The sequence below is a fragment of the Sparus aurata genome, chromosome 2 (genome assembly GCF_900880675.1).
Source record: "Sparus aurata chromosome 2, fSpaAur1.1, whole genome shotgun sequence".
In the NCBI taxonomy this organism is placed as follows: Eukaryota; Metazoa; Chordata; class Actinopteri; order Spariformes; family Sparidae; genus Sparus; species Sparus aurata.
Genome location: NC_044188.1, coordinates 7,115,413 through 7,138,396, shown reverse-complemented (window position 1 = coordinate 7,138,396; position 22,984 = coordinate 7,115,413). Strand labels below are relative to the sequence as shown.

Here is a 22,984-nt window from a genome sequence, read left to right as displayed (position 1 = left end):
TAGCAAGAGTGGTGACAGTCTTGCCGTTTCCCGTTTTGAGTGACAAATATGCACTACTGCCCCCTAGTGGCAGTAGTTATTTCCTATCATGCAGGCGCAGAACGTACAGGGTAGTTAGCCATCAGATGTCGTCTTTGTGGATGTTGTGCATTAAGTGTTTTTTATTAATCATTCCAGCTAAAACGGATACCGATTTTAAGGCTTTCCTGGATGAGCGCAACCCCAAGCAGCAGCACTCTTCAACCCTGGAGTCATACCTGATCAAACCCATCCAGAGGGTGCTGAAGTATCCCCTCCTGCTGAAGGAGCTCTACTCGCTCACAGACCCGGACAGTGAGGAGCACTACCACCTAGATGGTAAGTCCCTGTCACAAGGCTGACGGACAAGATTAAATCATTTCAAACGTGGGTAAATGCATACGGTCACAACAATTCAACCCTAACCGCGTTTTCTGCTCATCTGAAGTCGCCATGAAAGCCATGAATAAAGTTGCCAGCCACATCAACGAGATGCAGAAGATCCACGAGGAGTTTGGAGCAGTGTTTGATCAGCTCATCACCGAGCAGAGTGGTGAAAAGAAAGAGGTAGGTTGGACAAAAGTGGATTGGCTCTATTCTGTCAAATAAAGAGTTCAAGTGGACTGAAGGCTGATATTGTTCCTTTTCACCAGGTTGCTGATCTGTCCATGGGTGACCTGCTGCTCCATACCAGTGTGACCTGGCTCAACCCCCCTGCCTCCTTAGGAAAATGGAAAAAAGAGCCCCAGATGGCTACATTTGGTATGTTCAGGATGAATTCCACCGTGATGATGTTATGAGTATGATATATATGACATAATTGCCTTTCCATGATAACTGATGTTTTCCCCATTGCTTTTTAGTCTTTAAAACAGCGGTGGTCTTTGTATGCAAGGACGGATCCAAGCAGAAAAAGAAAATGGTAGGTTTTCACACAATCAAGACTTTATCAACAACACTAAAGCCCATTTTCAAATATAATCTATTTGTTAGAGCGTCGTTAAATCACATTGCAAATGTGCCACTTTCAGAATCAGCCCAGTGGGTCACCTGAAAAAAATCTGAACTGGATGCAGCTCATTTCACAAACAGTTTCATAGGAAAAATGACAAAAATAACTCAACTTCTTTTGCTTTAACGATTTTAGGGTGGCTCCCATCGAGTAGCCGTATCTTCAGAAGAAAAAGACCCTTTCCGATTCCGTCACATGATCCCAACTGATGCCCTTCAAGTCAGGTCCTTGGCCAATGCAGGTAGATTACGCAATGCATTGCATAATGAACAAAAGTGTATTGAAATACTTTTTTTTTTCTAGAACCAGGAATGATTACTTCAGAAACCTTCCAAGATTGGTCTGTACATAAGGTCACAAGTCTTGATTTCTTCCTCAGATGGCGAGGGCTCAGCTGTGTGTGAGATTGTCCACACAAAGTCGGAGTCAGAGGGAAGGCCAGAGAGGGCCTTTCAGCTGTGCTGTGGGTGAGGATATCTTCTAATGGAGGTTGAATTCCCCTGCAGATTGAAGCTTGAACTGATATAGTCCTGTCTGCTGTTATCTACAGAGTGACAAATTGATAACATGCCCCTCTATCTCCCTCAGCTCTCCGGAGAGTAGAAAAGACTTTTTAAAGACAGTCCATTCTATCTTGAGGGAGAAGCACCGCCGGCAGCTCCTAAAGACGGAGAGTTTACCCCTCAACCAGCAGTACGTACCCTTTGGAGGAAAGCGCCTTTGTGCCCTGAAGGGAGCCCGTCCCGCCATAAATAGAGCAGGTAAATGCCAGACTGTGGCTGCATTCACTCTCAGCTCCAAGTGCCCCAATTATGAATGACATCTTTCCCGATACAGATTGTATAGTATCGTTGGTGTAGTGTGAACAAAAAACAACATATTTTGAGATGTTTGTTATGACATCAACCACACCATTAATTTATATTATGAGGAGAGTAATTGAAACAAACTATAGCTGATGTTATTTAAGAGAATATTCTTTCAAGTTTGCTTTTAACATCTTTTTTATGCTTTCAACTCCAGTAAGTAGTTTGAAGCTATTACCAAGGTTTATTATTCAAAATAGCTCTTTTTGGTGTTTTTCAGCCAAATAAGGATATGTTAATTCACACACTGCCCAGACAGGACAAACCATGTAAAAGATGTTATTATACCATGACATACACCAATTTTGCTCATTGTTGTCAAACTGACTGCATTTTTATTCATTTATAGTCCTCAAAATGTGAACAATGAACAAAAATAATGTTGTGTCACTCGGGCTGCAGCAAACAATTTTCATTGCCAATTAATCTATCGATTACTTTCTTGATCAACTGAATAGTTGTTTGCTCTTGTTTCCTACAGCCCAAAATGACGTCCTCAATTGTTGTTTTGTCCACAATCCAAAAACGTACAATTTACTGTCATGCAGCTCTATTAGTTACCATATCCGAAGTAATGGCCTGTAAATTTTAATTTAATATTTTCCATTATTTACGTGTTACATGATCTCGTTTTTTGCAGCTTCTGCCCCAACCAGGACTTTAGGCCGGAGGAAGTTGGTTCGCAACCGTTTCACCATAGACACAGACATTGTTTTTGATGGCGAGCCTGAACAGGACCTCCCCTCACCACAGGAGCCCGACTCAAATCAGCTGCAGCAGGATGACAAACCAGATCAACAGCAGCAGCCAGAGTTGGCAGGTGACACAGACCGCTGGGTGGAAGAACAGTTCGACCTAGAAGAATACGAGGACCAAGAGGAGGTGAAGGAGACGGACATACTCAGTGATGACGATGATGAGCTCTGCAAGACACCCAGAGCATCATCCGCTGAGGTCGACCTGGAGACCCCCGTCATGGCTTTGTCCCTGGCAAGTGAGGAAACTGAGGAGAGCGAGAGCCTCAAGTCCCCGTCGGTCAGTGAGACACCTGATGATATGAAGTTGATCGATGAAAATGTGGAGCAAACTGAGAACGATGAGATTTGGGTACGAAGGAAGCAGTCCGGTTTGTCCCCAGACAGTGCAACATAAAAGCTGAAGAAGACGGGCAGAGAGGGAGTGTCTTAAACAGCTTGACACAGGCTTCATAAAGATCACTCATCAGTCTTCACAAACAATGCATGGGCATTGACGTATATCGCACAGCTAGTAGAAGATATATCCTTCCTTACCTTACTTTAGCTGAATGCTTTTTGTACAGGTAAGATCACCAGTGGAGCAATACAGGAATCCGGAATGAGGGAGCTTTATCCCAAATCAAATGCTGTCACACAGAAGTCAAGTGTAAGCTTTGAGAGATGAACTAATGGTACAATCATGGAATCTAAATCAGTCGCTTTGATTGGCATGGTTTGCACATTTGGGCAGCATTCTATAGTCCTGCCTGCTGTTGCCAAATTTGGGTATTGTGAGAACATTAATATTTGTTTTGTCTGTGTGACTCAGAGATATTATCATAGTTAAGGGCTGTATATTATTTGTCCTTGAAGAAGTAGAATAAATAATTGCAAAGGACAGTCTTGTCTTGCATAGTTTACTGTACTTGTACATTTTCACATGAATATACACTGATATGTTTTGGGAACGGCTTTCCTGGTTATGTATATTATAAGTTTTTGATCTGTTGTTTCACAGACTCGAAGCTATCTTTTTAGCCTCGAAAATATTTTGGTTTGTTCTCTTGTTACATTTAATAGCAGAAATATGTAATAGTCCCTATGTCACAGAGGCTAGGGGATTTTAATTTGTTTTAACTTAACATAATCCTGTTTTACTTGAATTTGCTGTTTCATGTTTTTGTTTACTGTGAAACTATTTTCTTATTCGTATTTTTTCCTTCTTGCTCTTCAGTATTGCCATTTAAAAATGCTCGATGTTACATTTCATTCTTAACACTTTGCGTGCACACTCTGTGTTCTAGAGAATTTGCACATCAGCTATTTTTTTGAAAAAGGTCATGTGTGTTCAAAAAAGATTGTTCACTGGTAATGGATTACAAAGCAATGTTTTTTTTTATTTATTCATATGTAAATTAATTTGTTAGCAGAATACATAAGTAAGCATTTTTTCAAGAAAGTCCAAATTTGCTCAAGCAATCAAGGGAAAAGACTTGCAGTATGCCTGAACAGTGAAAGAAGTCATACTTGTAAACAATTCATTGTGCTACTAAGACTGCATTTTTATTACTGTGTGTATATAGAAAAATGTATTGATATCATAATAAATACAGTTGTTTCCTACTTATAATTCAAAGCAGATCTCTGTAGTGATTTATTGTTTCATGTGGTTTCCCTCAAAAGCCAAACTCGCCCTCTTGCAGCTCGGCAAAACATTTTGTGATGTACGAAAAACACAAATGCCCGATGTGCTCAGACATGACTGAGAACGACAGAACTAAACAGCTAATCGATGCTCTACTGCCTCAAAGCAATTCACAAAGCCAGACTGCTATTCCAGAACAAAAGAGGAAAAAAAGACAACTGAACCTTTAGAGGACATGAAGAGCCACTCTGTATGTTTGCAAGCCACGGCTGATTAGCTGTCTGAATGATAGTGAAGGAGCTAAAGCCCCAATTATCACAGAGAGGATAAAAGAACATCTGTAGTCTCACTTGGTATTAAGCATATATGACGCAGCTAAGAAATTTGTACAGAAACACAAAAAATGTCACATCTTAATAATTTTTTTTTCAGTGAAAACGTAAACTGAGATGTAAAAATGATCATGCCCACTCATCATGACTCATATCACGAGCAGAATATCTGTAAATGAAATCTCAGTATAATTATTTTTTTTTTAAACTGTATCATATAAGCCTAGTAAATTCTATATGTGAACAGACAAAATCAAGACCATAAAATACAAATGGTGGAGAAATGTAACCAAGCTCATGGGTTTTGTCTCCATATAGAGATATTTTTTAATACCATCATTGTTGATCCCACTCTGATCATTCCTGAGGACGACTCTTTGTGCTGAACAGCTACTGTGTCCCGTCAAGGGTGTTTCAGTGAGCGTTGGCGAGGGTCTGCTTGTGATCTCCTCTTTTATAAAAGCTCTTTGTCTCGCAAATGTCATCACAATTTCTGAGAGATGAAAGCAGGTGCGTCGGTTACAAACGCTGCAGAATACTGTGACTGGGGGGGGAACAGCGTCAAAAACTATCATGCCAATCACAGAAAAACTGAATTGGGTAGGATGATGAACAGTGTTTATAAGTAGACCCTAATCACCACTGACTGAAAGACACTCTCTTGGATATGTGCTGACTTGAAAGTCATAAAAACTGACAGGTCAACTTAAATCAAGATCCTTATCAGTTTAAACAGGAACCAAACATTATGCGCTATACCAAACTGGTATTTACTAGAGGGCTATTGTGATGTAAAGTGCTGTTTTGTATAATGGGACTGGACAAATGAGCAGGTGATGAGGAAAGGAGATACCATGTTCCCACGGGCGGCAAAATAATAAAAACACTGCATCTCATCACTTGTACTTTGAATTAAAAAAGGTGTTTTGAGGATCCCAAGAAGTAGTGATGAGACAATTTGCTGAACATTTGATTTGTTTGCTCCAGAAAATCCCATCCCTTCTTTCATGTCAGCAGTACAAACCGTATGCGGGAAAAAAGATGAGCTAGTTTCCCATCTAGCAAGACGAACAGTCTATACTGTCCTACAGTGGTAACTATACAGAGGATAAAGCCTCTGGTGCAGCTCACAGTCCAAACTTCACATTTTTTGCCACAGAAGTAGTGCTGCTATAGAAGAGTGAGAGGCTGATATGAGTTGTAGATACTTGTCTTTCTTATCATTTCAGCTGTTGTTGAATTTTCAACCCCCTGCAAAGACCAATTTCATCAGCAATTTAAAGCTACCCATGGGGTACCATGGCTGCAGATGCCCTAGACACTATAATCTATGGTTCTCACAGCCCCATCTCCTCTTTTTTTGTATCTGAGCTTTGTGGACATCCTGCCTGCCAGGTACATTCCCGTTCTCAGGAGTGTCAATCACCACCCCGCGATAAAAGCCCTGGTGCTCCTTCAGATAGAGGGAGAAGATCACTTCAGATTTCATTATGCTGTAGATCGGCAGCAACAGTATCTACTGAAATGCTGAGATGAGACGGGGTTGCTTTGCCAATGCCCCTTACTTTGATGGAACAGATGCATATCTTAGCTAAGATAAAGTGGCACAAGCTTGATTTATGGGCTTCTCTTTCCATTTGTCTGAACAGACCATTTCTGAACCTTAAACCTACAGTGTTTAATAGTGGGCTATTAAATTCACTTAATAATGTTATATGAATCTTATTGTGGCCCCATAATGTGTAGTCACATGTACACACAGTAGGTGGCACACATAATCTGTAGATACACATTACTTCCTGTGCAACTGCACCAGCCCCGCCCACCTTACTGTGTTTTCGGTTACTTCATATTTGAAATTTTTTATCAAATGTGTCTCACAACAATATCCAAAGCCTCAATTCAAGTGACAAAAAGATCACACAAATACAGAAAATACAACCGTTTGACTTAGTTAAGTTCACAGCTATGAGTTTGTCACCGTGAGTGAATGTGTTTACATTTAAAGCAGCTGAGCATGAGACAATAGTATCACTCAGCAAACCTGTTCCACAGGCTTTCCAGTTTCTGTTCCTGTTTTATGAGCTCCTCTGCGACATCTCTCTCTCTCTCTCTCTCTCTCTCTCTCTCTATCTCTCCTTCCGTTGCTGTCTCTTCTACTTCTCAGAAACCAGCTGACCGACAGGGTGAGACCAACTGACGTTAGAACAAAGGAGTGGCTCCTGTTAAGATCTATAAAATCCCCTGTTGTTTTGAAACATCTCCTCCTTATCCCCCCATCAGGCCATCAACCTGGTCACGTTTGAAGAATTTTAGTTTCAGTTAACACAAGTCAGAACTGTCATACACAAAGTTATAACAAACTGTTGAAAGGAAAAACACTCATTAAGCAGACAGGCTGACTGATGATTGGTTTTTTCTCATGTCTTGTCTCTAATGAGTGTGGCCAAGGTCGGATTTTTTTACTTTTTTTTAATGAGGAACACAATGCCAATTTTTTCAGAGAGTTAATGAGCCTCACAGTGAAGTGATGTAGAAGTTAAGTTGACAGATGTATCACTAACTCCCTTCTAAAAAAAACCCCCACAACATTTCAAATCAATGTTGACTTTAGTGCAATACACACAGACACTGTAGCATTGTGTTGATTTAACTGATGTCCACAGCACACTCACAAAGACAGAAAGAAGAACGGGTCACAGTTGTGTAGCGAGCATTTGATAATTGAAGAAGCAAACTGGATAAACTGCTTTTCTGAAGAGCTGACTTGTTGACATACAGAAAACATTGGGTGTGTGTGTTGCTCCTTAGGGTGATCGCACCCAAAGGAACAAGTTTCGCTTCCAAATTCACACATTTTTCAAACAAAAATGACATTCCAGCTTCTTAACTGTAATGATTAGCTGCTTTTTTTTTTTTTTTTACACTTATGATGGTAAATGAGGAGTCTTTGTGTTTACAACAGCTGATTCGATAAAAAGAAGCATTTTAAAGATTTCACTTCGGGCTTTGGGACCCAAAAGGTTGGGAGACATCTTATAGATGAACTGGTCAATTATGAAATGTAATCTATAGTTGCTGCTGTAATGTAAAGAGCTGAATTACATGACACATTTAATCTCAGAGTAAATTGTGTACACTGTGGAACATTATAGTAGAGGCAGGTGAAAACTTACCTCCAAAATGTCAACATTTCGTTTAATGAATAAAAAAATAATTTAAAAAAATCAGTTTGAAGCTCTTTGATTTTTATTCAAATGATTTTGAAGAGGTTTTACAAGCCACACTTTTATGGTGCACGACACACACTCTGTTCTCAGCAAAAATAGACCTGAAAACAACCTGTTGACAGACATATTGACGTCATACCAGCGTTTTCCTACAGCTTTATGTCCGGATCTCCAGAATATGTCACGGACATTAAGAGAATACACACAATAAGGGCAGTTTTTCTTTTACTCCCTAGGATAATCCTACTCTTTTCATTGGCACTTGTCATGCAGGTCGAGCTATGATGAAAAGTGTGCGACAGTCATCGAAAGTCAAACAGAGTTGCATCCGGAACACTGGTAGGGATAGAGGTCAAGTAAACACAAACCAGAAGGATGACATTTCAGGCATGGTGATACAATCACAGATTAAAAGCTCTGCAAAACATTTCACTTGAGCAGTCTTTACTAGTACACGGATGAGAGACGAGACCATACTTCTCTTTGAGCCATGAGAGCAAAGTTGGAGGTCTTAGCCCTGGTCCTGGGCTTCATCGGCCTGTTTGGGACCATAGCTATCACTGCGATGCCCATGTGGAGGGTCACTGCCTTCATTGGCGCCAATATCATTGTCATGGAAGAACTCTGGGAGGGCTTGTGGATGAACTGCTACAGACAGGCTGACATCAAGATGCAGTGCAAGGCGTATGACTCACTTCTAATTCTCCCACCAGAGCTGCAGGCAGCCAGAGCGCTCACATGTGTCTCCATAGTCCTGGTTGTCATCGCCTTGTGCATCGCAGGATGTGGGACAAAGAAGAGCAAATGCTGCGACGACAATATAAGAAGCAAGAACATTACCCTGGCCTTGGGGGGTTGTTTGTATCTGCTTTCCTTTCTGACCACGCTCATCCCCGTCAGCTGGGTGGGCCACACGGTCATCAGCAACTTTTACAACCCAGCAGTGGTGGATTCTCAGAAACGGGAGCTTGGGGAGGCCCTCTTCATTGGCTGGGCAACTTCTGGTATTCTGCTGATCACTGGCATAATCCTCCTGCTCAGCTTCTGCAAACGTAGATCGGAAGAGGAAGAACCCTACGCTGACGCCTACCTTATGGGATCAAGGGACATAAAGAAAGAGGGGAGCGTGCAGCTGGAGAGGACACCTTCCAGCTTTCATAGGCATCAAGAATATGTGTGAAGAACTGTGCTGCCTGCGATTAATGTGTATTCCCTCTTTACATGACTCATTTGAAAGATGCTGCCTGAAGAAATGTGACAAGATGAAGTCTAGAGTGTGCGAAGTTTGTATGAAAGCATTTGTTCTCACTACCTACTGTACAAATTGGAATCACCCTTACTGTTTAAATGACTAATGCACTGTGTTCATTTTGCACGATAAAAGGTTCTCATCTTCGTTGTTTGTATTGTCTATTCAAGTTTTTCACAGCTGCACTAAAATATTTGTACATATTCATACCTTTATATGCTTATTTGCTATTAATGTGACTGCTTTTACCTGCTCAGGTTTTCATAATCCTTTGTATCTGGTAATAATTCAAAGCCAACCAATCACATCAACCTGGTCACGGAGAGGTTTCAAATAAAGGTTTGATTCCATGTTTGCTTGTGTCATTGAATTCTCGTACATTTCTAGCATGCACATATTATCTACATCCACACCCATTTTCTTATGTTTGAGGGCAGGAAGACTTCAATGTGGCAGTGACGAGGTGAGAACTGCTGGAAAACGGACAATACTGTGTTGCAATGAAACCAATCCTACTCAAGTTTCTGTGCTCAACACCTTTTCATCAGCTCAGTTTATAAATAAAGGAGGAGACAGCTTGACATCTGCGATCATCCTATCGGTTTTCAGTCTAAGAGCGACACAGATTCAGCAACAACATAACCTGCACACATTACAGCAGCCAGCACCTACAAATATTTAGAGACATAAACATGTAAACTGATCATCCAAAATTAATTCTTTAATTATTTATTTGTACTTTTTGATTAGAAAGTCCAGCTGCAATGCTTAAGCAGTCCATTTTCATTAATCACTAACTATTTTGATGATTGATAAATCAATTTGCCTAATTTTCAATGAGAAAAAGTCAACATTCTCTCATTTTAGCTCCTTAAATGAGAATATTTTCAGGATCCTCCTCAGTAACCAACAGTAAACCAAAAATCTGTGTTGTGAACAAATGAAAGACATTTGATGATGTCCTCATGGGCATATTAGGAAACACTGATTCACCTTTTCAGACATTTTTTGGACCAAACAACAAATCAACTAATCAGAAAATACTTGACAGATTAATAAACAATGAAAAACTTTAGTTACAGCTTTATAAGAAAGGGCATAGATTTAATCGGATAATTTTCAGCTCTAAGTCCCAACCAGTAATGGCAACAAGATTTTAGTTTTTGCCTTTTCTCTCTCTAAGACTTTGAAAATACTTTGTTTCAAAGATAAGCCAGGAGACATTCGACAGAGGAAACATACTCTGATCGGCTGTGACTTTATACAGTGATTTAATCTGACTTTGATTAAGTGACTTAATCACAAGACCAAACAGTTGATTGTCAGTAGTGGCAGTTGCATTTGCATTCAAAACAAGCATCACTCTTTGGTGTGGCCTCGCATATCTGGCTGTAAAGCAGCTCAACCAGTAAGATTGCTTTGCATCGTTAGCATTTTTTTGTGGGTGTATAAGTCCCCTGACTTCCTCTTCTCCTCAGATTTGATTCCTGTGCTGTGAGAGTGAAGCCAAAGGTCCATCTTTGGCTCACTGTGTGATAGCCACAATGGCCTCCTACACTGCTTACAGTGGCTACAGCAAGCCACCACTCACCTACGCGCCCTCTTACTACGATGAGAAGCAGGCAAAGGCCTATACAGATTATCAAGACTCTGTATATGAGGAAAAACAGAGAATTGCGAAGAAGGACCGTCGGGATGCCATCTGTTGTGAGGTAGTGGCCCTCGTCATTGGTTTCATTGGACTAATTGGAGTGGCAGCCGTGACAGGCCTGCCAATGTGGAAGGTAACGGCCTTCATCGAGGAGAACATTATTGTCATGGAGACACGCTGGGAGGGTTTGTGGATGAACTGCTACAGACAAGCCAACATCAGGATGCAGTGCAAGGTGTATGATTCCCTACTGTTTCTGCCCCCGGACCTCCAGGCTGCCAGGGGTCTGATGTGCAGCTCAGTGGCTCTGACTTGCTTCGCCCTCATCGTCGCAGCAGTGGGGATGAAATGTACCAAAGTGGTGGACCATCGGGCTCGCACCAAGCATATTGTTCTCGTGGCTGGGGGCTGTCTGTTCCTGTTGGCCTGTCTTACTACCCTGATCCCTGTGTCTTGGACCGGCCATGTCATCATCAGGGATTTCTACAACCCTCTGCTGATCGATGCCCAACGTCGGGAGCTTGGGGAGGCTCTTTACATCGGCTGGGTGACCTCAGCTTTGCTTTTCACTGCCGGAGTGATCCTGCTGTGCCGTCATGCGCCCCGAACCCAGGACCAAGATGAGAGGATTATATACAACCCTGGGGGAAGTATCTACCAACCTGCATACCAGCCTGGATACCAACCTGGATACCAACCGTACACCTACCAGCCAGCTTATTCCTACCAGCCTGCCTACTCTGCACCCCCACCAGGATCTGTGGCATACACTCCAAGTCAGTACTAGAGAGGGAATTCAGAGACAATTTTGGACTCTAAAAAAAACCCGAAGAAAAACAAGCCAAGATCTGGCGCATTCGAATGAGGTTTATCAATTGATTAATGACCAAATGCCGGTATTGAAAATGGCTAAATCTTTCATTATTTTTTCAGAGGGCAAAGTGTGAAGCAGAAGGTGAAATTCATAATGGAACTGATTGTTGTTGTTTTTTTACCACGATGAACTGTGCTGATTTACTGTATGCTTTGTGTGTTTTCACACACTTAATTCAGATTAAAATTATATCTGTCACTGAGGCAGTATTTGTTAGTTGTAACAATACAGAGGAAACAGTTGATATCTTTTTCTTTACAGCCTCTGCCGACATGCTCTTTGAGAACAAATCATGCACTACGCCTTTTTCAGATAATATACCTCCAACTGATTTGTATTGACTGCTGAGTTTTTGTTGTAAATGTACATATGTTTTTCATAATGCTGGCCTAAATACAAGGTCACTTGTGGTTTCCAATAAAGGGATAAAGTTGAGAAAAATAGAGAATTTCATTGTTGTTTCCTGGTGTGGTCAAATGAAAGTATTTTCAGTAAAAGAGGCAAATCTGATCAAGAAGTAAGGGTAAGTTTTTGCTTCCTGCCAAATGCTCTCAAGTTTGCGTGGGATTCAAAACTTTGTACTGAAACTGCTCCCGTCTCACCAGCAGTTGTGTAATTGGAAAGTTACATTGTCTAGTTCTGGTGCCTCCATTGTTATCTGTGGAAATGTGCCTAAACTAGTAAAACCAGACTGTTCACGCAGGTCCGCCCACAATGCAAACCTGCCAAAGGGATTTCATTTCAACCAAGCCAGAGTTGCAACTGCCAGCCTCTTACAGAGTACAGATAGACACAAGAGACCCAGACAAGAAATCCAATACTGACAGTGAAACATGGGTACACAAGCATTAGCCCATCCCATGACACACACACATACACACGCACACACACACATACGCAAAGGGTTTTTAAAGGCTCTTTTGTTGCTATATATTACCATCCCATTTCATTTATACATTTTTAAATACCCTAAATAAAAGGGAACCCGAAATGGTGAACAAATATGAGTTTTAATAGAACAAATACTAGATTCAGCCCCAGAGCTCATGGATGTCTACGATATCTGTAGTTTGAATTAGTAATTCATTAACAAAAGATCTATTTCTTTTGTATGTGCTCACTACTAATAACAAGCTGCTCAACAATAAAAATTCCCTCCTTGTTAATAAATACCCTTAAAAAAACAGAAAAAAGCTTCCTCTTCAAAGGTGTGATCTGAGAATGTAAATTGAGACTTCTGAATAAACCAAGTGGCAGTTTACAGGAGCTCCTGTTAAAAGGCGTACAAGGAAAAAAAACGAAAAAAAAAAAAACACCTGGGGGATTCTGTTTCCTAGCAGCGGGTCGCAATTCCCACCCCTCCCATTCTGGTGTCCTGTCCACAGGGAGGTGGCAGCACAGGTGATCATCAACCTGCTCCTCCTCCTCCACTGGGATGCAAAGCCACTCAATAGAGTGGATCCACTGCTTCCTACTATAGTAGCACCGTGTCCGCACATTATTTTACGTATGAGCTTGGAGGAATAGGAGGGGGACAGGATGGCCAACTCAGCACTGGAGATAGTGGGTCTGCTATTGACCCTTATTGGGCTGATTGGGGCAGCAGCAAGCACTGGAATGCCAATGTGGCGAGTCACAGCCTTCATCGGGGAGAACATAATTGTGTTTGAGACCCGCTACGAGGGTCTATGGATGAATTGTTTTCGGCAGGCCGACATCAGAATGCAGTGTAAGGTGTACGACTCTCTCCTGGCCCTGCCCCCTGACCTGCAGGCAGCTCGGGGTCTCATGTGCTGCGCTCTGGCCCTGGGTGGTCTTGGCCTGTTGATCGGTTTGCTGGGGATGCAGTGCACATCATGTATCCAAAACAACGATCGGGCCAAGAGGATGGTCCTCATCATTGCAGGAAGCATGATCATCATGGCATGCATCTGCGTCATTATCCCCGTGTCCTGGACGGGTCATGTCATCATAAGGGACTTCTACAACCCATTGCTGATCGATGCCCAGCGCAGGGAGCTCGGAGAGGCTCTGTACATCGGCTGGGTGGCGGCCGCCTTCTTGTTCGCCGGAGGATGCATGTTTGTTTGTTGCAATCTGCAGTCTGAAGGCAAGGAATCACGGAGGTATATATACTCAAGGAACTCCGACTACATGGCCTATCCTCCTCCACAGCCTCTGCAGCCTCAGCAGCTGGTCCTACTTCCCCAACCCCAGCCTCAGCCAGTGCTGTCAAGACACCCATCAACCAACTACAGCTACAACTCCAGATACCCCTCTGTCCGGAGCGGGGTGGCCTATCTCTGAACATTTAAACCAGACTGAGGTAATGATTATCACAGCTATGGTCACTATATGCAAGGGAGTTTCTTATTAATATGGGAGTTGCTTGGCAGTTCAATCTATCACACATTTCAGGTGAAAAAAAAATCCCCACACATTTCAATGAATACATTTACTGTGAATGCAAATGGATGGATGGATTTGAATCACCCCAAACAAACTGTATCATAAGTTTAATCTTATCTGTGTTTAAGGAAATTAGAGCAGCAGCAATTGGTCAATTGAAAGAAACCTGCCAAATGTTTTCATGAGGGATTCATTGTTTCAGTCATTCTTCAAGCATAAATGTCAAACATTTGCAGGTTTCAGCTTTTTAAATGAAATGTAAGGACCTGCTGCTTGTCTTTGTCATTTATGATGGTAAATGAGAGTTTGAATACATCACTTCTGGCTCTGGGAGATTGTGCTGAGGATTTTTTCTTTGTTTTTTTTCCCCACATTTAACCAACTAAACAATTAATCAATGTTATCATGAGCAGATAATTGATAACAAAAATCACAGATTGCAGCCCTGCAGGCAATTTATTGTTTTAATTACTTTTATATGTTGTAAAATCAAATTTTATACTGACAGCCTTATTTTTTCTTTATTAGGTTATAACTTTTCTAAGTGTAAGCTGTATATAACAATGTATGCAATCTGTAACCACTGAGTAATGTGACACAAGTGTATCTGTGTTTCCGGTTAAAATGCTATTTGTTGTTGACACATGAGCTATGTATATAGTTATGCGGACAGGTAATACTTATATTCAAGTATTTATATTTCAACCCATTTTTCTTCAACCTTAGCAGCGCTTGAGTTATGTATTCAAAATTACACTAATCCATAAAGCACACACGCATGTAAAACCTTACTGTCACACATCTGTTTGGCATAAATAACCTCTCAGGCCAATCACCCCAAAACAAATGGTCCTTGTATGTTTCTGCTCGGTCTTTACTAGTTGTATCCTGTTTTAACCAGAATAAGACACATGATCCACAAATGGAAAACAAGGCATACACAATACAGGAACTACCCTGAGGACAGTAAATACTATCTTGGTGACTGCCAGTGTAAAAACGATGTGTTTCAGACTCAAAACATTATGTGCGTGTCTATTTAATGAAAAACAACTGTGAGTCTTTGTTTAAGTTTGGTATGATGCCCTGGAGCTCTTGGAAACTGATGGAACTGAACAAATGGCTGAGTAAACATGAGATTCAGGTTTGAGACTGCTTGTTAAAGGTGTGGAAACTTAACCTGACCTAGTGTTTGCGAAGAAGCTGCACAGGCAGAACGTGACAGCATGATCATGTGATAAGAATTTGCAAGTCACTTTGAATGGAGCTGAAGAGAGCTTTACACCAAAACTTGTCTAGTTCATTTCCGGGTCGACTCCAGCACTGTATGTTTGAGCAGTGAGGGAATATTTCTATCTCTGTTCAGTCAAGTGTATTAGCTCTTGAACCATCATTTCACCTTCCCTTTCAGTTACTTTAAAATGTGAGTTTCCTTTAAGATCATAACTCCAGAACTCCAAATACACTGGAGGTAAATAAATTGTCAAACAGGAAAAGACAATGTGAAGAGTGTATCAGATTGCATGCGTTGAATACTGACAATATTTACTGATGTAATGGCAATGCTGTGTTTTTCCACTGTTGCTTAAAGGTCCAGTGTGTAGGACTCAGGTGGATCTATAGACAGAAATTGAATATAATATTCAGAATTATGTTTTCATTGCTGTAAAATAGCCTGAAACTATAAATCATTGTGTTTTTATTACCTTGGAAAGAGCCTTTTAACTGGCTCTATAAGGGACCTTTTGCCTTTTAGCGGCCACCATAGGGGAGGGGGTGAGATGGGGGTTTTCAGTCGGTCAATTCTACACACGGGACCTTTAAGGCGACACCAAAATGAAGGGACAACAATCAGTAACTGTATTTAGGCTTTGTGATGAGAGATGCCTCTCTGTTCCATCTCCTTAAAAGTCTATTATGCTCTCCTGTGGACATCAGAAGTACTGCAGGATCACTACACTGTATATTTGTTTGATTCTGCATTTCTTTCACATATTATTATGGAGAATAAAAACAAGTGACAAACACTTTTCTGAAGTTGTGCGCGGTTTCTGGTATTTCTGGTTTGTTGGTTGGTGTTTGTTGCTAGAGACACTGATGGCACGGATATGCCACTATAGCCAGAGGAACCATAAACACAAAATAAGCAGAGGTCCTCTTTACCCCCATTGCTCTGAGCCAACCAGGTGACTGCAAGACATCTTTCCCATAACAAACCTTCTCCTGCAGCATTCACACTGCATCAGACGAGAGGATCATTGCTGCCTCGGACACGTCCCTGACTTCTCTGACTGAATTTGAATCTGGACATAGCTGACCTACACTGCATAATGGTTCAAGGTGTTACAGAAATAGCCGCAATGTGTGTCGGCCTGGTGGGACTGATTGGGGCGGCGGCTACTACGGGGTTGCCGATGTGGAAGGTGACAGCTTTCATCGGGGAGAACATAATTGTGATGGAAACCCGCTGGGAGGGCCTGTGGATGAACTGCTTCAGACAAGCCAACATCAGGATGCAGTGTAAGGTGTACGACTCCCTGCTCTTCCTGCCCCCGGACTTACAGGCAGCCAGGGGTCTGATGTGCTGTTCCCTGGCCTTGTCGGGGCTGGGTCTCCTTGTCGCTCTGGCAGGAATGCGATGTGTTTCCTGTTTTCAGGGTAATGATTATGCCAAGACCATTATCCTGATGGTTGCAGGTGGTATGCAGTTCATGGCATGTGTCTGTGTGTTTATCCCGGTGTCATGGACAGGTCATGTCATCATCAGGGATTTTTACAATCCTTTGCTAATTGATGCCCAGAGGAGGGAGCTGGGAGAGGCTCTCTACATCGGTTGGGTGACCGGCGCCTTCCTTTTCGCCTCAGCCATGTTGTTCCTATGTCGCCGTATGCCCTCAGACAAAGGCTCGTTTGACTTGTATCACCCAGCAAACTTGCTCAGTTTCAAGCCAAGACCCAGTAAGCAACCTCAAATGAATTATCATCCTATCTCGACTCTTTCCAGCCTAGGATCCAACGCACGCCAGCCTTCTCTGCAGAACAACAGCTTTGTTGGACCACGACTTTCAAGACCAATGCAAAACGTCCCTACAAATAATGCGGCACTGATCAACCCTCATGTTGTCTATAACCCAGGTCTACCTGAAAATGCCTCATTGTATTATCAAGGCAGCATGGCTCATCATTCCTCTATGCAAAGCTCTAACCATGCTGGAAGCCTGTACACGCCAGGCAACTCCCTGTACATCAGCCAAACCAACACGCCATATTCTCTGTCCGGCACCGGCATTCCCACTGCATCCTACCAGTCCAGTTTTCATCCGGTCCCACACACTCCTGTTTTTATAGGATATACAGCATCAAAACTTCATCCAGGGTCTCACAATGGGAGCGGTGCTGGTGTATATATATAAAGAAAAATCACGAGTGAGTACAACTTTATCGACACAAAGCAAGCACTACTATTCTAAACTGTCACCCCATTTAAACTGCTGCACATTAGAGGCAAGATGAAGGTTATTTGTGTTATCTCTGCTTGTATGCCCACTCTTAATAACCTTTTTCAATGTTTTTCTAATACACTTTTTTTACAATTTTTATTGTGTAAAAAAAAATGGCTAATCCGGTTGAACAACAGCTGTTGTTGTTGTTTGCGTAAATAAGAGTGGCATCATGTTTTCATGAAGCACTGCTACGGGCTTACTTTCCTGAAATAGAGAGATTTATGAGAAATCGTCTGTCTGGAACATCATTGCCATATGTTTTTGTATCTTTGCAACCATCTGTTCAGCATATTTTTTCATTTGTTGTGAGTATCATTGTTAACGGTTTCAACCTGTTTTTCTGCTTATTGCCCACATTTGCTGCTAGGATAGGCTGTGTGTGTAGTAGCAGTATAGAAACAGTCAAGTAAGTTAATGTCAGAAGTTAAAATATGTTGTAAATACAAAATAAAAAGAATAAATGTTAGTAAATACCTTGTGGTAACAATAAAGGTGTTGTTCTAAAGCATTTTGCCAGTGTGGCAAGGTACTGAGCTCAAAATCTTTTTTCTGACAAACTATATGTTTATGTAAATGTATATTGGGATTTCCTGGCTGGGCAAGTGTTTGGATTTGTGGACACTGCTGGCAGTAAAATGTCCTGTCAATGCTACCACCACTGTGGCCTGAACCAATCATGGACTGTCATTATTCACCACTAGATGACGCCAGAGGACGTGATGAGTTTGTTAAACCCTGGACAGATAGTGCCATCTTCCCAACACACACTGCAGGTGTCAGGAGTAATGACCAGAGGAATAATTAGAAAATACGAGGACCTGGTTTGAGCTACAGGAGCCACCTAGAAAAATAGTAAACATGTTGGAGTGAGTGCATCTTATTATACTGCATTCTTAAATTCTTCATTTTTCAACATGTGGGGAAATGATCTTTTGATAACATTGTAAATGTATTAAAATTGGTTTTCGACCAACAAATAAGTTGGTGATATCATGTGGCCTGATTGATTTGTACCCATTTTTTTGTCACCAGGAGAAAAATCATATTGCAGAGCACCATTTGATAAATATATTTCATCCCAGGAAAATAGCTGTCAGTTAGCATATCAAGTAATAATTTTAAGTATCAGTGTCTAATTTTGCTAATTTCTGGGGAATTAAATCACAGTGAGATTACACTAATCCCAAGAAACCCATTGAACAACCCAGATGCTTCTCCCTTGCGTGGGGAGATGTGGTTTGCATCATTATCACCAGTTGCTGATCGGTGCAACTGAGCAGCCAGCAACCATCATAACTTTTTAAGTGTCACCCCAAAACACTCTTCTTCAAGGAAAAAAAGGCAAAGTGGGTTAGGGTAATGTGAACACATTTTATTTTACTATGAGATTGTGTCAGATAAACAGTTTGAGGTAGTTAATCTTCAAGGGAGCGTCACAGACCAGTTTGAAGATTAGATTTGCGTTTCCATCAGGACTGGAGCAAAGATTTAATCATTCCTCGGTGTACCAAAGCAAAGACGTTGTCGAGGTCGAATGTTGCCAGATTTGAAGTTAATCTTCAGGACGTATCCATGTTTGCGGATTAGTGGCTCGGCTGTGCCCTCAATTGAGCGCCGGCACGGGAGGGACACTCAGCTGTGTCGAGCCGGCTGAAGACAGAAGTGTGAGACCGGAAAAGAGACGAGCTTGATTTCATAATAAAAGCATTCAGTAGTATGTACATTAATAAATAAAATTAAATACATTCTAAATATTGATACATTTGCAGACTGTTTTCATGATTAAGCATTTACGCGTTTAGTCTATAAAATGTCAAAAAAAATAATCTTCATCATTTATTTTGTCCAACCAACAGTCCACAACCCAAACACTCGACATAAATGACAATAACATTTCCATTTAAGGATGTGGAGCCAGTAATGAATTTTCTCTTGATGAAGTTAATTAATTGACTAGCCTCATCGTTGCAACTCAAATTATAAGTAACGCAAGTCGAGTGGGAAAAAAGCTGTGTGTAGGGAAAGGTATGAATAATGGAAGATGAGATAAAAAAAAGGCTAACTAAGGGTCAGATCAATGCAAAAATGTATAAGAAATACATTATAATATGTAATGTGAAATTAGCTGGAAAAATATATGAAGCCTATTCCCCTTAAAATGTGTCTGTTGTTGCCACATGGTCACAAATTCTTCTTTTATTTTGAAAGTTGTAACCAGAAATGCCCTTTTCTATCAGTGCAAGCTTGACTGCAGGACCACAGCGCACAGCCCTCCTCCTCAGTTGCAGCCTACTATTCAAGTGTGCATCAGAAAAAAAAAACATGATAAGAAGGATGTCTGGACAGTGAATATGGGAGACAAAACCCTACTGGCACATTAAGGATTTTAGAATGGGAAAACTGGAGTTATTTTGATCAGTGACAGCTGCAAGTGGAGAGTGTGGTTTTTTTTTTTTGTTGTTGTCTTTTTTCTCATCACAATGTGTGAGGGATGGATGTGGGTCGGATGCCAGTTTATTTTCGTTACGGATACGAGGACTGGCAAGTTATCAGCATGAATTACCGAGGACAGAAAAACTGATATCGATGTTAAATTCGACTCTGGAGGGAGGACCATGGCGAAAAGGAAGGGACTGTTATTTCCACTGCTGTACTTTATGGCAGAGTTTTGGCTCACTTCGCAGCAAGTCCTGAGAATTGGTAAGAATGTCATATTGATTTTTTTTCCCCCCCATGTCAGACTTATCAACTATTAATTTACAGACTGCTATTAAACACTCATCAGCTTTCTTTTATATTCAATCACATAATTACAATCTTTCTTTGCATGTATAAGAAAAAAAGAAAAAAAAGAACAGTCACATGAAAATAATTTAATCTAATGATATTGTTAATCTCTCATGGTGCAAAGTAATGCAAAGCATGGTTGCTTCTTTACCGAATAAATATATTTAACTGAATCCTGCGAGGATAATAAATGCAAAGATTACACATGCAAGGACTCTCCATTTACAGCAATTGTGCTCAGATGATGTAGGTCAAGTCAAAAGGTGCAGGACGACCTTTAACTCCTGGCAACATCAACAAAAACGTACAAAATAAAGTAAGGTTAGATATTGTATCTGTTGCTGTGTCACCATAACACTCTTGTTACTTTTCCATGCAGTTATAATATCAGCACCCTGTAGTATCCAGCAGTCAGCTCAGTAGTGAGCTCATGTAAGTGTCACTAGCACAAATGTTTTCACCCCGTGGACGCTCTCCATGCTGTGATGTCTGGACAGTGTCCTCAAAAGGTCAATTACTGGATCCTACTTTCTTTTTTCATGAGGGAGGCACACTGAGGACAAAGTGCTGCGTTGTCCTCATGAAACAACTCTATTGGTTTTCATCAAAATCATGCTAATCCACTTTGGTTGGCTAATACCAGAGTTATTCTTTCTGCCTGTGTTCCTCCATGCCGACAGCGAGGGTCAGAGGCAGATGAGTGATTAAGTTGGCCTACTGCTGCATGTGACAGTGTTCACTGTTGGCATGAAGATCCTTTGGCACAGAGGAATGTGAAATGGATACAGAGCTATATAATAAAGGGTGGGCAGGCTCAGTGAGACTTTGTCATATTTGGTTTATCTTCTACCGAACAAACTCAGAAGTTATTTAGTCTTGGTGCATACGAATGCTGATTGCCAGTGACAACTGTGAATGTGGATCTGAGTCCAAAGTTGTCTGTTAAGCCTTTGAGAGTTGACAAGAACTCCGCTTCCAACTTCACTCTGCACTTGTAATTAGACAAACAGAGATCTTGCTCCGACTATCCCCCTTTGATTTCTGATGAAACGTTGTAACAATGAGACGGTGTTTGCTAGCAAATTAATGCCGTCGGCTCCTCTGCCGTTGCTTATCCACTGTTCCTCTAATGGGTAAGAAGATTGCATCACAAAAGTGACTTTTTTAATTTAGACCTCAGGACTCATTGCTCCGCTCTATGCCCAGGGCGACTCTGAATTTTTCCTCTACATCTGAAGAACTTAACAATCAGACTTGTGGCATTGCATAACTTTGAAGGCTAATAGGCCAGCGCCACCTCCCCATTAAGAGTCCCGATCTGCGCTCTATATTGTTAATCTCTCTAAATCATCTATCACTCTCCGAGGCCACCTAATCTTTGTCATTCTCTTCATGACCCCCACACATCATAATCTCCCCCATATGGTGTGTGGCTTGGTTCAATTAACATTTCTCTGTCTTGGCAAGTGTTGGTATCAGATGGTGACTGGCTTCCACTCTTTTCACTGGGGTTGGTAATAATGGTAAATCTTCTCCCAGAAGCCCTTAAACAACTAACACTAATCTTCTTTATGCAGAAAGTCTCTTCCCCAAATATGGTACTTAGGCTGCGACCAAATCTCATCATTGGGGAGAGCACAGAAGCAGCAGCTTGTGGCTTGGCCTGCACTCTGTTTTTCTGTTTGTTAAATTCCTGTTTCCTCCTGCTTGCACGCTTTATGTATTAGTGATATCTGATTTGTTTATTTATGAGTCGACCCATATGATGTGAAAGGTGTGACTTCCTACTACCGTCCAGAGAATCATCATTTGATGTAATAATCATCTCGCTGTTTAACAGTTTTACGTTCAGCGGATGCAAAACTGATTATAATCCTGATTTTTATTCTTGCGGTCAAAATATTTGGGTGTTGGGTGGCGAGCAGCTATCTTATAAACAGAGAAACCTCAGTGCTCCACATCAAACGAAGATAGTAGACTGGTTAGGACCTCCTCATTCATTCACAGTCTGGCACGGGCCCAGCTTGGAGTGGTGCTGGTGGTGTTGTTGAGGTGGGGGTGGGGGGTGGGGGGGGGTCTCACTGGGAACAGGCCCAGGATGGGGAGAGGGGCGAAAGCAAAACACTACGTCATTGTGTTCCTCTGCCTTAAAAGACTCCCCTTCATGTGATAATCGCACAGAATCACAAAATCACAGGTCACAATCAGGGCCTAAATACCCGTTTAATTCAACATCAACCTCTGAATTTTGTTTTCTGGATTAAAAAAGGTCTAGCCGGCCTCCTAAACCTGATCTTATTTTTCTTGCTCTATGCACTGAAGGGAGGAACCGAAGTCTATAAAAAGCATGGCCTAAGGGTTTTACTGCATTTGCCTGCGGCACAAACAGCATCTTTTGTTTTTGTGACCTCCTCGCATACATCACCCCTTAGCATTGTCTGGCCTATTAAAGAAGAGATGGAAGCTCAGTGATCCTGAAAATTACACTAGAAAAGTAATTAATGCTAACCTTAGCAATACTTTTCATTCCTCCTTTCTTTAGAAATTGCATTAATCATAAAGCGCTTGACAGAAAATAGTGAACTCTCATTTTTTTTTAAAATTACAGTTATGATTTATTTTTGAGGGGTGATTACATTCTCGAGCCTTCGTTCACAGTGAAGTGTCCCAT

The 22,984-nt window shown here is 41.4% G+C and overlaps 6 protein-coding genes and 1 long non-coding RNA gene across 13 annotated transcripts in view; 6 read left to right on the top strand and 1 right to left on the bottom strand.

Moving 5' to 3' along the window:
• The window catches only part of tiam1b (TIAM Rac1 associated GEF 1b), a 46,619-nt gene extending 42,350 nt beyond the window's left edge, over positions 1-4,269 (top strand). For all 6 annotated transcript variants that reach the window (XM_030397699.1, XM_030397715.1, XM_030397707.1 and 3 more), the window contains 8 exons: positions 178-357; positions 467-585; positions 672-780; positions 882-940; positions 1,166-1,271; positions 1,410-1,497; positions 1,619-1,791; positions 2,537-4,269. In XM_030397699.1, the coding sequence (XP_030253559.1) occupies positions 178-357; positions 467-585; positions 672-780; positions 882-940; positions 1,166-1,271; positions 1,410-1,497; positions 1,619-1,791; positions 2,537-3,048 (1,346 nt within the window). In that variant the 3' untranslated portion in view covers positions 3,049-4,269. The remainder of the gene's footprint in view (positions 1-177; positions 358-466; positions 586-671; positions 781-881; positions 941-1,165; positions 1,272-1,409; positions 1,498-1,618; positions 1,792-2,536) is intronic.
• Positions 4,270-8,142: 3,873 nt separating this feature from the next.
• On the top strand, positions 8,143-9,441 carry LOC115572736 (claudin-17-like). The gene has a single exon (XM_030403162.1). It carries the CDS (start codon positions 8,331-8,333, stop codon positions 9,018-9,020), a length of 690 nt encoding a protein of 229 aa, XP_030259022.1. The 5' UTR covers positions 8,143-8,330; the 3' UTR covers positions 9,021-9,441.
• Positions 9,442-10,575: 1,134 nt separating this feature from the next.
• cldn8.2 (claudin 8.2) lies at positions 10,576-12,062 on the top strand. Its single transcript, XM_030440370.1, has one exon. It carries the CDS (start codon positions 10,634-10,636, stop codon positions 11,525-11,527), a length of 894 nt encoding a protein of 297 aa, XP_030296230.1. The 5' UTR covers positions 10,576-10,633; the 3' UTR covers positions 11,528-12,062.
• Positions 12,063-13,052: 990 nt separating this feature from the next.
• On the top strand, positions 13,053-16,050 carry cldn8.1 (claudin 8.1). Its single transcript, XM_030441185.1, has one exon. The coding sequence runs from the start codon at positions 13,154-13,156 to the stop codon at positions 13,919-13,921; it is 768 nt and encodes a 255-aa protein (XP_030297045.1). The 5' UTR covers positions 13,053-13,153; the 3' UTR covers positions 13,922-16,050.
• A 106-nt stretch (positions 16,051-16,156) lies between these two features.
• Positions 16,157-18,514, top strand: LOC115596867 (claudin-8-like). The gene has a single exon (XM_030442306.1). The coding sequence runs from the start codon at positions 16,354-16,356 to the stop codon at positions 17,434-17,436; it is 1,083 nt and encodes a 360-aa protein (XP_030298166.1). The 5' UTR covers positions 16,157-16,353; the 3' UTR covers positions 17,437-18,514.
• Positions 18,515-18,877: 363 nt separating this feature from the next.
• Positions 18,878-22,984, bottom strand: part of LOC115575031 (uncharacterized) — a 13,914-nt gene continuing 9,807 nt past the window's right edge. The window contains exon 2 of the long non-coding RNA XR_003982614.1: positions 18,878-19,176. This is a non-coding gene — a long non-coding RNA (uncharacterized LOC115575031). The remainder of the gene's footprint in view (positions 19,177-22,984) is intronic.
• The window catches only part of LOC115575026 (glutamate receptor ionotropic, kainate 1), a 27,237-nt gene continuing 24,033 nt past the window's right edge, over positions 19,781-22,984 (top strand). For both annotated transcript variants that reach the window (XM_030406785.1, XM_030406775.1), the window contains exon 1: positions 19,781-20,226. In XM_030406785.1, the coding sequence (XP_030262645.1) occupies positions 20,142-20,226 (85 nt within the window). In that variant the 5' untranslated portion in view covers positions 19,781-20,141. The remainder of the gene's footprint in view (positions 20,227-22,984) is intronic.

Excerpts from the sequence above, each read along its gene's own strand:
- LOC115572736 (XM_030403162.1), top strand. The coding sequence starts at position 8,331 with ATGAGAGCAAAGTTGGAGGTCTTAGCCCTGGTCCTGGGCTTCATCGGC.
- cldn8.2 (XM_030440370.1), top strand. The coding sequence starts at position 10,634 with ATGGCCTCCTACACTGCTTACAGTGGCTACAGCAAGCCACCACTCACC.
- cldn8.1 (XM_030441185.1), top strand. The coding sequence starts at position 13,154 with ATGGCCAACTCAGCACTGGAGATAGTGGGTCTGCTATTGACCCTTATT.
- LOC115596867 (XM_030442306.1), top strand. The coding sequence starts at position 16,354 with ATGGTTCAAGGTGTTACAGAAATAGCCGCAATGTGTGTCGGCCTGGTG.